Below are 15920 nucleotides of genomic sequence, written 5' to 3'. Positions count from 1 at the left end.
ACACAGAAAACCTACAGCACAATTCAGACCCTTCAGCCCACAAGGCTGTGCCAAACATGTCCCTACCTTAGAAATTACTAGGCTTACCCACAGCCCTCTACTTTTCTAAGCTCCAAGTACCTATCCAAAAGTCTCTTAAAAGGCCCTATCGTATCCACCTCCACCACCGTTGCCGGCAGCCCATTCCACGCACTCACCACTCTCTGAGTAAAAAACTTACCCCTGACATCTCCTCTGTACCTGCTCCCCAGCACCTTAAACCTGTGTCCTCTTGTGGCAACCATTTCAGCCCTGGGAAAAAGCCTCTGACTATCCACACGATCAATGCCTCTCATCATCTTATACACCTCTATCAGGTCCCACCTCATCCTCCGTCGCTCCAAGGAGAATGAGAATTTTATGATTAGATGGACTCTTGATCTCGCAATCTACCTTGTCATGGCCTTGGACCTTATTGTCTGCCTGCACTGCACTTTCTCTGGAACTGTAACACTTTATTCTGAATTCCATTACTGTGTTCCCTTGTAATTACCCCAGTGCACTGTGTAATGAAATGATCTGCATGGACAGCATGCAAAACAAAGTTTTCCACTGTACCTCGGTACATGTGACAATAATAAACCAAATTACCAAATTTACAAATTTATAAAGAGAAATATACTTGTAAATTACTATACCAAAGTGCTGAGGAGGTCACATAACTGGTAAAATAAGGTTTGGGAATAGGCGGCTATTCAACCCAGTATGGTTGAGATAATCTGTACCACCTGGAACATCCACCACTGTCCTGCAAATCTTTCCACTTTGTAATTCACCCACTTTCAAAGAGAAATAGGAGATGAATCTCTGGAATTCTCTGTCCCAGGGGGTTGTGGAGGCTGGATCATTGGAGGTATTTAAAGAGAAGTTAGATACGTTTCTGAAAGACCAGGGAATTGAGGGCTATGGAGAACTGGCACAGAAGAGATGGAGCCTGGGGCCGATCAGCCATGATCGTCTTGATTGATAGGGGAGAATTGAAGGGCTGAGTGGCCTACTCCTGTTCCTATGTTTTTATCGTTGCCTCTTGGGAAATGTATTCCAGATCCTCTGCATAAAACAAAGTCTTATTGCCCCTGTGGACCTCTTACCGATTACATAAGATGTGCCCCTGACCTTCCGGTCCAAGTGAACAACTTTTCTCTCTTCTGCCCTAAGACCCTCAACACCGTTGTGGAGTCAGAATATTGAGAATAATTGACAGAAGACTGAAGTAGTGAGAGAAACTTAACCAGAAAACTACCCAGGCAGAAGAATCCTTCAATTTGTAATTCATTTGTGGCAAAGATTGTGTTTTCTTTTTTGCCAAGTTAGTCGTCTAATGAAGGTTTACCTGGGAGGGGAGATCTTGGGTGTGGGGTGTTACTAGGAAAGCGGGGTTGTTTACCTTGGAATAGAGAAGGTTGAGGAAAGATTTAATAGCTATTAAATCTTTCCTTAGCCTTCTCTACTCAACAGAAAACAACCAAACTTTCCTAGCAACACCCTGCACCTGATATTTCCCATTCCTGGTAAACCTTCATTAGACGACTAACTTAGCAAAAAAAAAGCACAATCGTTGCCACAAATGAATAACAAATTCAAGGACTTTTCTGCCTGAAAAGTTTTCTGTTTCAGCGTTTCTCACTACTCCAAATCTCTGTCAATTAACTTCAACATTCTGACTCCGCAATGAACATCAGCAGCTTCAAAGGCTACACTAGGAGGTGGGGGGGGGGGGGGGGGGGGTCAATGAAAGCAACAAACAATCTGCTGGAGGAACTCAGCGGGTCGAGCAGCATCTGTCGGGGGGTGGGGGGGGGGGGAGGAATTGTCGACGTTTTGGCTCGAAACCCTGTATCGGGGTCATTGAAAGGATGAGGAGTTCCACAATGTTGGAATGGCACTTTTCCTCATCTGTGCCATCCTCTTCCCTGGTGGCTGCTGGGGATGTTGGTGGTGGTGGCAGTCGTTGGGATGTGAGATCTACTGAAGGTGAGAGGAAAAAAAAAACAGCAAATGGAACAGGGAGCAAGCTCTCTGGAAAGGCAATAACAAGGGAAGGAGAGAGCAACACAAGAATTAAACCAGCAAACAGAGAGCGGAAGGGAAGAGAGGGAGAGCTTCTTCTACTACTTATGTCATGATGGTACCCATGGTAGGAGGTAAGAGGGAGAAATGGAGTTAAATTCACCAGTGCGTTAACATTCGGAAGCCACTGGTAAACACAAAATCTTCATGATATTATACAAGAGGAGAAACAAACGACAGCTTTTCTCCAGATTCTGTCAAGCAAAGAAAGAAGTGTGCACTTGGGACTGACACTAACAGAAGGATCCAAAGTGAAACAAGTCAGCTGGCAGAAATTAGCGAGACACCGCTGTGTGTTCAGACATAAATATCCTTCCAGAGGTGCACAAACGGATCCTCATTTCTAGTTGGAGCTTAAACAACCTAAGAGATTTCATTTCTGTTTTAAAGTCACTAATGATGGTGTGTTTTTTCCCTCTCACCTCCTACCACTGTGCATTCTATCACAGACTGGTGCAGTGCTGTTTTAGTATAGGATGACTTCATCCCATTGATTGGGGAAATTAAGTCAGGGTCATATGGCACAGAAGCAGGCCCTTTGGCCATTGTGTCCATGCTAGTCATTAAAGCCTTGCAATTCCCCACCATCTTTTATGTTCCTCCCAAATTAATTACAGCTACTTTTTGAACTGCAGTCACCATTGCAATATAAGTGTACCAGCCAATTTGTACACAGCAAGCTCCCATGAACACCAATGCAATACTGACCAGATCAAGATAAGACAAGATTTATTAGTCACATGTACATCAAAACACACAGTGAAATGCATCTTTTGCATAGAGTGTTCTGGGGGCAGCCCGCAAGTGTCGCCATGCTTCCGGCACCAACATAACACACCCACAACTTCCTAACCTGTACGTCTTTGGAATGTGGGAGGAAACCGGAGCACCCAGAGGAAACCCACGCAGACACGGGGAGAAAGTGCAAACTCCTTACAGACAGCGGCTGGAATTAAACCCGGGTCACTAGTGCTGTAAAGTGTTACGCTAACCGCTACACTACCGTGCCTATTTAAGCAGATGGAAATTTTAAAAAAACGCAGATGCTGTAAATCTGAAATCAAAACAGAAAATGCTAGAAACACTTTGCAAGTGAGGCACCAGAGGATCCATTTCCATGCTATATAACTCTATGAATCTCTTTTATGTGGTATCTTACTCAAGGCCTTCTGAAAGACCAAATACATCACATCCACCAGTTTTCCCTCATCTATTCTCCACTAAAACAACTTCAAAAGACCATCAATCTTGATTTCCTTTTCATAAATCCATGCTGACTCTGTCTAATCTGATCATTTTCTACACGCCCTGTTACTGCTTTCTTAATAATAGTTTTTATTATGGAAGGTGATTAGTGAATCTGCACAGCCAACTCTTTCAAAACTTTGGACACACTTTCTCAGGTCTAGGAAGTATCGGCTTTCTGTATCATTAATTTCTCCAATACTTTTTTAAAATTATGTTAAATTCTTACAGCTCCACATTCACCTTGGACCTGTTGTTCTCCACCATTTCAGGAGGCTTTCTGTGCCTTCCATGAAGACGGACAAAAAATATTTAATTTCTCTGCCAGCAGTCAACATAATCGAAAACCCCTCATTCTCTCTTCTTCCTCTTCCATCGGGCAGAAGATACAAAAGCTTGCAATTGCAGAGGGCTCTGAACACAGCCCAGGCTGTCACGCAACCCAACCTTCCCTCCACTGACTCCGTCTACTCCTCCCACTTCCTCAGGAAAGCAGCCAAAATAATCAAGGACCCCTCCCACCCCGGGTCATTGTCTCTTCTCCCCCCTCTCATCGGGTAGAAAATACAAAAGCTTGAGAACACGTACCACCAGGCTCAAGGACAGCTTCTATCCCACTGTTATAAGATTCTTGAATGGACCTCTTGTATGATAAAGATAAACTCTTGATCTCTCAACCTACCTCATCATGGCCCTTGCACCTTATTTGTCTACCTGCACTGCACTTTCTCTGTAACTGTAACACTATATTCTGCATTCTGTTGTTGCTTTTTCTTTTGTACCACCTCAACGTATGGAATGATCTGGCTGGATGGGACGCAAACAAAAGCTTTTCACTGTATCTCGGTACATGTGACAATAATAACCAATTAATACTTACAACCTCCTTATCTAATATAACTCCTCCTGTCTTAGACTGGAAGGAAACCAGATTAATTTTTGCTAATCTTTTCCTATTTAAATATCGTTAAAACTTTTCATAATCTGCTAGATTACTCTTATATTCTACTCTCCTGCTCCTTATCAATTTCTTGGCATTCTTTTGCTCTTCTCAAATTCGGTCCATTAAACCCACCTTGTTAATTAAGTTACCTGCCCTAATATCTCTCACGCAGTGCTGTACAACACTGCTTTCTGGCAGCTCTCCTGTGAAGTGCATTGCTGCGTTTACTCTATTAAATGAGTTCTACAAATGCAGGTTATGCCGCCTAGAAGAAAAACTTACCTGTGGAGGTGGAGTGATGCTCTCCTGCTCGTAGAACTCTGACGTTTGACGTGGTTTAATCTGAAGACTCAAGCCCTTTTCAAAAGCCTGGTGTTCTAGCATCAGCGTGGAGCGAAACCAGAGATTGTGGGTCTTGCCCAGGTACTTGAGCACGCAGGGTCTGATGGAAATGTGGGGGACACACTGGGACATTGCTTCAACAAAACAGTTCAGGGCACTTGGTTGGCAGTCCCTCTGTACCTGGTGACTTCCGCTGCACAGGAAAGGGCTTATTTCTCCCGCCAGTGCCTAAGATAGGATAAGGAAATGTTTGTAGGTTTAAAATCAAAAGAACTGCAGATGCTAAAAATCTAATAGAAAAAACTGAAAATGCTGGAAATACCCACCAGGTAGGGCTGCATCTGTGGGAAGAGAAACAGCTATCATTTCAGGTTGAGGAGTATGACCTGCTGAGCATTTCCAGCATTTCGGTTTTTAAGACATGTAATCCAGAAATAAAAAATTGGATATGAAATTGTATCACATACACTAGGAACAAGACGACACCATTGAGCTCCCAGCCTGTTCTGTCAATCAATAAGACCCTGGTTGACCTGTTACTCGGCACCATGGACACACCATTTCACATTCTGAGCTGTGCTCAGAACTTGGGTGATAATGCCAAGACTGCTTCCCATCCCTGACATCCTGTGGTAGGGCAAAGTCTGCAACCGTGATTGCAAATGGCAGGACCCTTAGGAACACTGATGTTCAAAGGGATCTTTGGATTCAAGTCCATAGCTCCCTGAACTCTGCACTGTTATTGTTTTTACCTGTACTACTTTAATGCACTCTGTACTAACCCAATGTAACTGCACTGTGTAATGAATTGACTTGTACGATCGGTATGCAAGACAAGTTTTTCACTGTACCTCGGTACAAATAACAATAATAAACCAATACCAAGTGGCAATGCAAGCAGATAGGGTGGTAAAGAAGGCATACAGTACACTTGCCTTCATTGGTCAGGGTGTTGAGTGTAAAACTTGGGAGGTCATGTTGCAGCTGTATAAAAGTGGTCAGGTCACATTTGGAGTACTGTGTGCAGTTCTGGTCGTCCCATTACAGGAAGGATGTGGAGGCTTTGGAGAGGGTGTAGAAGAGGTTCACCAGGATTGTTGCCTGGATTAGAGGTTAAAGAGAGATTGGACAAATGTGTACTGTTTTCTCTGGAGTGTCGGAGGCTGAGTGGTGACCAAATTGGCATCATGGTCGGTACAGACATTATGGGCCGAATGGTCTGTTCCTGTGCTGCCCTGTTCAATGTTCTACAACCAGGTGGCTCGTTGGATTAGCGAGAGCTATCCACGTAATGGTTGAAGGGGCAGTTATTAGCAGGGGTAGGAAGAAAGGGTGGGGGCTCCAGAGCATCATTGACGATCTATAAGCATCATTGACGAACAAACTATAAATTCTCCATATGAAGCGGAGCGGGAGGAGGTTTGCTGGCAGCAGGACCACCAACAGAGATTAACTAGGTTGACTAGCCTATTTTGTGCTGGTGGGTTGGAGTCGCATCTTAGATCAAACTCAACCTGGATGCCACCTGCTCTGTTTATTGAACCAGTTAGCACTTTGGCATGTTTCACTGTTTCTCTTCCATCGATCTGCCTGCATCCAACCATGAAAAGCAATGCTTTCAGAAGAACAAGTGCAAAACCCATTTTAAACTGATTGTGATTCATAATGAAACTGCCTTTTCACTGAAAAGAAAATCAAATGCAAAATGTTTTTCAAAGAATTATTTGCACAAAATCTGTTAACTTGTAAGGTGTTTTAACTTTTCCCCAGAGCAGCCAGCGGGTCACCAACATCAGTTGCAAAGCCCCACAACACTGATCTTGAGAGCCATCTCTCCGCGGAACTGATTATCGCAGTCAAAGCTTTTCTTCCTCCCGTGCTCTGATGTCAAATTTGGGAGAAACTTTATATCAAAGAACGAATACTAAGTCCTTTCACAACTGACACTTGCTGTGGAAGCAAATTGCCCTTGAAGATGTGGCTGTTATTGCGTTCTAGGACCGAGGGAGATTGGGAGGAGCACTTGATGTATAATGATCCTCGACACCAAGTTGTTCCGACCTTGGAAGTGTGGAAAGCCGAAAAGTGTTTATTAAGATAAGATAAGATATCTTTATTAGTCACATGTACATCGAAACACACAGTGAAATGCATCTTTTGCGTAAAGTGTTCTGGGGGCAGCCCGCAAATGCCACGCTTCCAGTGCCAACATAGCACACCCACAACTTCCTAACCCGTACATCTTTTGGAATGTAGGAGGAAACCAGAGCACCCGGAGGAAACCCACTCAGTCACAGCGAGAACATACAAACTCCTTACAGACAGTGGCCAGAACTGAACCCAGGTCGCCGGCGCTGTAAAGCGTTATTGCTAACCGCTACACTACCGTGCCTGCCCTTTTTATTCAGTACAATGGTTACGTGCAATTACCAGAAAAAGGATGTTTGAGATGGAAACTACAGAGGGGTCTTCTCGTGGCCTAGGGGAACAGAGCAGTGTCAATGATATGGTAATGGACAAACAGATTAGGGTTTCTAGGTTCACATCCCAGTGTGAATAATTAAGTAAATTAGAGGAAAGTTTATTCCCTTTCTTTGTTCTTCTCCCTTGGTTGTAAAATCGCCCTTGGACTTCCTATCAGACATCTACAAGAGGCGACGTCTCAGGAAGGTGACATCCATCATCAGGGACCCCCATCATCAGAGCTCATTGCTGCCATCAGGCACGAGGTACAGGAGCCTGAAGACCCACAAGGTTCAACAATAGCTTCTTCCCCACTGCCATCAGGTTCCTGAACCGACCTGAAAAACTTTAGCACAACCTCGGGCTATTTTCTTTCTCTCTCAATCCTGCACTAGTGTCACTACGTTTATTTTGCACATGTGCAAGTTATGTATAATTTATGTTTATTTAAGTTTATATTAACTTATGTTTGTCCTTAACGCTATTACAGTGCTAGTGACCCGGGTTCAATTCCCGCCGCTGTAAGGAGTTTGTACGTTCTCCCCGTGACTACATGGGTTTCCTCTGGGTACTCCGGTTCCCTCCCACATTCCAAAGACGTACGGGTTAGGAAGTTGTGGGCATGCTATGTTGGCGCCGGAAGCGTGGCGACACCTGGGGGCTACCCCCAGAACACTCTCCGTAAAAGACGCATTTCACTGTGTGTTTCGATGTACATGTGACTAATAAAGAAACCTTATCTCAATGTACTGTGCTGCTGCTGCAAAAAGCTAACTTGCATGGCATTTACACCATGTATGTATGCCTATGACAACAATAAACTAGAATTTGAACTACTGAGACCACGCTAGAGCGTGGTGACTCGTTGCAAGCTGCTCTCTACAAATCTACCCATTACCCTTACTATAATCTTTCTACACTTTTAAATTTCCCTGTAGCTGTGACACTTTACTCTGTACTGTTATTGTTTTTACCTGTACTACCTCAATGCACTCTGTACTAACCCAATGTAACTGCACTGTGTAATGAATTGATCTGTACGGGTGGTATGCAAGACAAGTTTATCACTGTACCTCGGTACAAGTGACAATAGTAAACCAATGCCAATAAAAGCAGTGTAGCCCCTGCTCCACAACTCAATCTCATTGATACAAACAAGGTACAAAGTTCTTACAGTGCTCGATAGGGTAGGCAAGGTAAGAAATAAAGCAGGATGTGGGCAATTCGGCCACTTTTTGCCTGCTCTGCTGTTCAATAAGATCATGGCTGTTATCTTAGTCCCTTGTTCCAGCACAAATCACAGATCTTTTGATTCCTTTAACATCAAAGTTCTATCAATCTAATTTAAATACAGTCAGCAACTCTTGGGTAGATAATTCCAAAGATAAGATGCCTACTTAGTGTAGAAATTTCTTTCTCACCCGTTGTCCAGTGTACCTAACCCCTTGTACTACGGCTTGAGGGAAAACACTAACCCTGCATCAGCTCCAACAAGTTCCTTATGAAGTTTATTTTAATGAGATCGCCTTTTAGTCTTATAAATTCATTACAATACAGGGCCAGTCTATATAATCCCTCCCGATAGATCACGCCCCATTCCCAATCTTCAGGAATCAATCCGGTGAACCTCCATGGTGCTCCCTCCATTGTATTTCCTCCTTTAAGTGGGGAGGACGGATTCGTTCACAATGTTCCAGGTGAACTCCCACCCAGGTTCATTCCTGACTGCCCCCACCCCCGCCCCACCTGGTGCTGCCTTATGTGGAGTTTGCTCGTTCTCCCTGTGACCATCCAAGTTTCCGCCCACTTCTCAAACAGATGCGAGGTTAATTGGCCCCTGTAATATTGCTGTAGGTGAGTGGTAGCATGTGGGCGATGGGGGTAAATTAGTTTATTATTGTCACACGTACCGAGGTACAGTGAAAAACTTTGTTTTAGAACGTAGAACAGTATAGCACAGAACAGGCCCTTCGGCCCACAATGTTGTGCTGACATAGCTAATCCCTTCTACCTACAGAATACCCATATCCCTCCATTTTCCTCTCATTCATGTGCCCATCCAAGCCCCTCTTAAAAGCCCCCAATGAATTTGCCTCCACTACCATGTCAGGCAACGCATTCCAGGCATCCACCACTCTCTGAGTAAAAAACCTACCCTTCACATCTCTCCTGAACCTACCCCTTCTCACCTTAAATGCATGCCCTCTGGTATTGGATCGCTCTGGTTTTGTATGCCATCCACATAGATCATTTCATTACATCAGTGCAAGGGAAAACAATAACAGAATGCAGAATAAAGTGTTACAGTTACAGAGAAAGTGCAGTGCAGGCAGACAATAAGATGCAAGGCCATGATGAGGTAGATTGTGAGGTCAAGAGTCCATCTTTGGGAAACGTGAGGAGAATTAAACGGCATTTGTGAAGGATTCATGTAAATGGGTGCTTGGTGGTTGGCATGGACTCGGTGGGCAGAAGGGCCTTTATTCAATGCGGTATGGTCATCACACCCCTACCCATTTTGAAAGATGAAGTAGATTCACACCCTGTAAACCCAAAGATAGCCTTTAAACCTTACTTGAGTTCAAATGCGCAAAACAATGGGTCTCCCTTAATGAAAGTCAATCATATTCATGCAAAGACGGTTAAAATAATTGTGGAAAAGATCAAGGACTGAGCGTGCATGTCTGAAGACTCACGTGCTGTTGCCTGTCAGATAGGATCTTCCAGAGCCTTGGGAACAGCTGGATCCAGGTCTTCTCTGCCAGAGCGGTGCTGATGTGACACAACTGAACATACGCAATCAGCAGTGCCCCGGTCTGAAGGGAAGGATGATCAGAATTAAGAAAACATGATATTTCCCTCCCCCTTCTTAAAAAAGCTCCATCTTTCAACAATAATGAGAGATGCAAATAAATAATAGAAGATAGTACAGGCATGCACCTCTGCTTCCTCAGGAGGCTAAAGAAATTCGGTTTGTCCCTCTGACTCTCACCAACTTTATCGATGCACCATAGAAAGCATCCTATCTGGATGTATCACGGCTTGGTACGGCAACTGCTCTGCCCAGGACTGCAAGAAACGACAGAGAGTTGTGGACACAGCCCAGCGCATCACGGACACCAGCCTCCCCTCCTTGGACTCTGTCTTACCTCTTGTTGTCTTGTGTGAAGCAGCCAGCATAATCAAAGGCCCCACCCACCCAGGTCATTCTCTCTTCTCTCATCAGGCAGAAGATACAGGAGCCTGAGGCACGTACACCAGGCTTAAGGACAGCTTCTACCCCACTGTGATAAGACTATTGAACAGTTCCCTTATACTATGACCTCATGATCTACCTCGTTGTGACCTTGCCACCTTATTGCACTGCACTTTGCTTTTGTAGCTGTGACACTTTACTCTGTACTGTTGTTGTTTTTACCTGTACTACATCAATGCACTCTGTACTAACTCAATGTAACTGCACTGTGTAATGAATTGACCTGTACGAACAGTATGCAAGACAAGTTTTTCCACTGTACCTCGGTACAAGTGACAATAATAAACCAATACCAATAAACCAATTCTAATAAACCAAACCCAATTATGTTATGCCACTGATGTCAAGACATTCTCATTCAACTCCTTAAAGAAAGATATTTAAAATTATTTTCGGTCTGCTTCACAAATGATGACAAGCCAGGGGTATATTGCATTGTCTCCCTAACTGCCTTGCAGCATTTCTACCTGCACTTTAACACATCAGAATCAGCAGACAGCTTTGATGATGGATGATACAAGCACCGACTATTCTCAAAGTCATCATATTGTCAGGTGAAAAATATGATTTTCCTGGTTTTAAAATTAATATCTGGATGGGCACCGGAGAGAGAGTAATTTGCAGAGCTATAGGGGAAAGAGGAGAGTGTGGAGTGGGATTGCTCAACAACGAGCTAGCATGGATGTGTGGGCATAATGGACCTTCTTTGCTGTGAACAACTTATGATTCTATGGATTTTTATTATCAAAGCAACAGAACGTGTAGGGCACATAAAACATTTTCCAGTATCAACTTCTTCAGCAGTTCCTCGGGATCAAGTACGACTCCTTGTGCTAAGTGGAACTTGCCTGAGCACAAGTTAGAGAGAGTGCAGAAGAGATTCACAGGGATGTTACCGGGGACTGGAGGGTGGAGTTATAAGGAGAGGCTGGATAGGCTGGGACTGTTTTCCCTGGAGCGAAAGAGGAGTGAACTTATAGAGGTTTATCAGATCATGAGTGGCATAGATAGAGCAAATGGTCACACAGTCTTTTTCCCCAGGGTATGGGAGTCTAAAATTAGAGGGCATAGGTTCAAGGTGAAAGATTTAAAGGGGACCCGAGGGGCAAGTTTTCACGCAGAGGTGGTGAGTGTGTGGAACGAGCTGCCAGAGGAAGTGGAGGAAGCAGGTACAATAATAATGTTTGAAACATTTGGACAGGTACATGGATAGGAAAGGTTTAGAGGGATGGGGGCCAAACACAGGCAAAAGGGTAGGCACCTTGGTCGGCATGGACAAGTTAGGCCAAAGGGCCTCTTTCCGTGCTGTGCAACTCTATGACACAAATTCGGTTAACGTGGGGTTGCTGTTGCACACCAGCTATCATAAGGACCTGACGGAGCAAGGTCTCAGTCCAGAGGCAAGGAGGACGGACACACACACACACAAACACACACACACACACACTCTCTCTCTGACCACAAACTAAAACACAGACATGACTTTGCCCTCAACCCTTTTCCTTAGCCTCTCGCCCTCATACCCTCCCTGCTCCACCTTGATCCCCTCTCTCCTTCAGTCCCCCGAGTCTCCCCTCCCTGAACACCCCCACCACTCCTCGCTCCCCAGACCCCCTCTGTTCTCCAGCTGCTGCCCGCTTGCTCTCTCTGAGTGAAGTCACCGTCGACCGCTGCTACTTGCCCTCTTCATGGCCACTCCCTGGTCGCTGATCGCCTTCCCTGCCTTATCCTTACCCAAAGCCTGTGGCCTGGCCTAGAAAAACTAACCCCCCCACAAAAATCTTTAGCCACCCACCTGGTGCCACCAACTGCCAGCCATTTAGGGTCTCCCTGGGCTCTGCAAGTGTATTACTGGGTCCTGGCAGACAACTAGCAAAGTCAGATTCACTCTGTGGGAGTGGGACTAATCATTCAGCCTCCATCGTCTCTCTGCACGTACGAGGACCCTAGACTTGGCTGCATTCCTCCTGCTTCTCTTTAATTTGGAGAAACACTGTACGCAGCCAGTATCAAGAAGGAGCACGCCGTACACTACATCATGTTATGTTGCCCCTGTATGACCATTTTTGACTAAGGTGTGGCAACCATCGAAACAATTCAGAAGTAGGATCAAGGATCAAGTCCATCGTTAGTATCTACAGGAGGCACTACCTCAAGAAGGCAACATCTATCGTCAAAGATCCCCACCATCCGGGCCATGCCATCTTCTCACAGCTACCATCGAGCAGGAGGTACAGAACCCTGATGTCCCACCCCACCAGGTTCAAGAATAGCCACTTCCCTTCAACCATTCAGTTCTTGAACCAACCTGCACAACCCTAATCCCTACAGTTTAGCAACACTTTGCACTAAATTGGACTTTTTTTTTGTTCTAATTGAGTACTTTCTTGTAAAAACTGTGTATAATTTATGCTTAATTCATGTTTTTCTTGTGAATGCTACTTATCTGATGCTATGTGCCTGTGATGCTGCTGCAAGTAAGTTTTTCATTGCACCTGTGCACACATGCACTTGTGCATGTGACAATAAGCTCGACTTTGACTTTGAATGACATTCATCAATGAAGCATTTCCAACAACTTAGTTGCTGCCTTTAACTCGTCCACAGTAGATGCTCTTTAAAAATGTTTTGTAATTAAACTGCAAAACAAATTAAAAAGAAAAGCAAGCACCAAGTGCAGCAAAACTCTAAACTCCACAATCAACACATCAACCTTGGGCCAGGTAAAATGACACAATAAGGACCATGTAACTAAGAGAGACTGCTTCAACAGAAGCCATTAACGCATCATTCATTGCCATTAATAGCATTTATTTGCATAAGCAGGCCATCTGTGCCAATTTAATTAAGTGCACCTCTCAAATATCACTACACATGCACACATCACATTTTACCTTTTCACTATGCACACAACTGTGGGTCGGTAAATGGACCCTGTTGTCAGGATCTTCAAATCTGTGCCAGCTCTTGACAAAAAGCTATCAAATTAGTCCGTCTCCTCCACTATTTCTTCGCAAACCCTTCATTTTCAAGTGTTCATCCAATTTCCTTTCAGGAGTTAGTATTTCATCTGATTCTGCTACCCTTTCAGTTATTCAGGCCTCAACACAAATCCATGTCAAAGCATAAAAGGAAACTGGTTGGGAACTTTATAAAACTTTGCCTTCAGATTCAGGTCAGTGAAAAACAAAATCACTCACCCGATGTAGGCTTTAAGCCACCCCGATCCCATGAATGAAAGGGTTAACACATGAGGAGCGTTTGATGTCTCTGGGCCTGTACTCGATGGAGTTCAGAAGGATGAGGGGGGGATCTCATTGAAACCTACCGGATACTGAAAGGCCTGAATAGAGTGGATGTGGAGAGGATGTTTCCATCAGTGGGAGAGTCTAGGATCCGAGGGCACAGCCTCAGAATAAAGGGATGTCCCTTTGAAACAGAGATGAGGAGGAATTTCTTCAGCCAGAGGTGGTGAATCTGTGGAATTCGTTGCCACAGAGGGCTGTGGAGGCCAAGTCATTGGGGTGTATTTAAGGCAGAGATTGATGGGTTCTTGATTGGTAAGGGGGTTAAGGGTTACGGGAAGAAGACGGGAGAATGGGATTGAAAAAAAAATCAGCTATGATTGAATGGTGGAGCAGACTTAATGGGCTGAATGGCCTAATTCTGCTCTTATATGTTATGGTTATGGTCTTGCTTCACTTGAATTTCTTATTTAAACACTGTATTGAAAAAGAAATCAAATTACACTGCAAAATCCAACTGCATACCATCTGTACTCTGCCCAAAGTAAATATCAGGGATATAGTGGTGTTGTGGTTAAGGTACTGGGTCAGTCACTGGACTAGCAGTTGGAGTTCTGAACCACTGACCCAGGGATAGTAGTCTGAATCCCACCACAGTTGCCAGGGAATTTAAATTCAAGTACTTAATTCTGGAGTCTGGAGTCTAACAAAAAAAACTTGGTCTCAGGAATAGAGTCATAGAGTCATACAGCACAGAAACGGGCCCTTCGGCCCAACTTGTCCATACTGACTAAGATTCTGATCGAAGCTCATCCCATTTGACCACGTTTGGCTCATATCCCTCTAAACCTTTCCTACCCACGTGCCTGTCCAAGTGCCTTTTAAATGTTGTTAATGTACCTGCCTCAACCACTTCCTCTGGCAGCTCATTCCATATACTGACCACCCTCTGGGTGAAAAAGTTGCCTCTCAAGCCCCTCTCACTTTAAACCTGTGCCCCTCTAGTTCTTGATTCCCCAACCCTGGGAAAAAGACTGCGCGCATTCACCTTATCTCTGCCCCTCATGATTTTATACGCCTCTATAAGATCACCCCCATTCTCCTATGCTCCAAAGAAAAAAGTCCCAACATGCTCACCCTCTCTCCATAGTATATGGAGATAATAACAACAACAAAATGGTTGAATTGCTTGAAAACCCATCTGGTTCTAAAGTTCTCCAGTGGAGGAAATCTGCCTTCCTTATCCAGTCTGGCCCGTTTGGGACTCCAGACCCACCATTAGGTTGACTCTTAACTGTCTCCTCAGCTCAGCAGAAATTAGGGACAGCCAATAAATGTTGGCATTGCCAGTGACGACCACATGTCACTCACAAGTTGCTGGATGAATCACAGGTGGTGATGAGTTCGCGTACAGAAGTGAGACAGGACACCATCTTCTCACAGCTACCGTCGGGCAGGAGGTACAGAAGCCTGAAGTCCCCACACCACCAGGTTCAAGAACAGCTACTTCCCTTCAACCATTCGGTTCTTGAACAACCTTAATCTCTACAGTTTAGCAACACTATGACCACTTTGATCACTTTGCACAAAAATGGACTTGGTTAATTTATTCTGTGTTTTTCCTTGTAAAAATGATGTTTAATTTAAGCTTTCCTTGTGAATGCTGCTCATATGATGCTCTGTGCCCGTGATGCTGCTGCAAGTAAGTTTTTCATTGCACTTGTGTGTACATATACTTGTGCATATTTATTTATTGGTAACTTATAGTAATTTTTATGTCTTGCACTGTACTGCTGCCGCAAAACAACAAATTTCACAACATATGTCAGTGATAATAAACCTGATTCTCACATGAAAATAAACTCAGCTTTCAAATGAAAGAAGAAAGCGGAGAGCTTTCACGAGTTAAGGTTTCCACAGTGCTCACCTTTACTTCTCTGAGAGAGTCCAGGAACTTATCGTGCCTGTTTGTCAGCATGTGCAACTGGTTCCCCGCATCTTTTTCGGATTGCTCCTTGGTTTTTGGCGTACTGCTCTGATCTCCAGGTGCCAACTCGATATCAATTTCCACATCCTAAGTGAGAATTATTGAAGAACATATCAAAAAGCATTCATTCCCACTGGAGATAAAATGCTAACCCTTATTGTTATGGTGATATTTTACCAGGATCAGTATAACTGATGGCACTGCTGTGTAATAAAACCATTTCATACAGGATGCAATCTTCACTAGGATCTCAGATCTACAAAATAAACATTTATCAACAGCCATTTAAAATTGGAGGCAGAAATTCATTCAAGTTCTTGCCTCATGTGT

The 15920-nt window shown here is 44.2% G+C and overlaps 1 protein-coding gene across 1 annotated transcript in view; it reads right to left on the bottom strand.

Annotated features, from left to right (window-relative positions):
- trrap (transformation/transcription domain-associated protein) overlaps positions 1 to 15920 on the bottom strand; it is a 283953-nt gene that overhangs the window by 98213 nt on the left and 169820 nt on the right. Inside the window, 3 exon segments of the mRNA XM_052021047.1 lie at positions 4580 to 4867; positions 9799 to 9918; positions 15531 to 15677. Of these exon segments, the coding sequence (XP_051877007.1) occupies positions 4580 to 4867; positions 9799 to 9918; positions 15531 to 15677 (555 nt within the window).

Source organism: Pristis pectinata, chromosome 8 (genome assembly GCF_009764475.1).
Source record: "Pristis pectinata isolate sPriPec2 chromosome 8, sPriPec2.1.pri, whole genome shotgun sequence".
Lineage (NCBI taxonomy): Eukaryota > Metazoa > Chordata > Chondrichthyes > Rhinopristiformes > Pristidae > Pristis > Pristis pectinata.
Note: the sequence above shows the minus strand (reverse complement) of the source record. Positions and strands in the feature narration are given on the sequence as shown.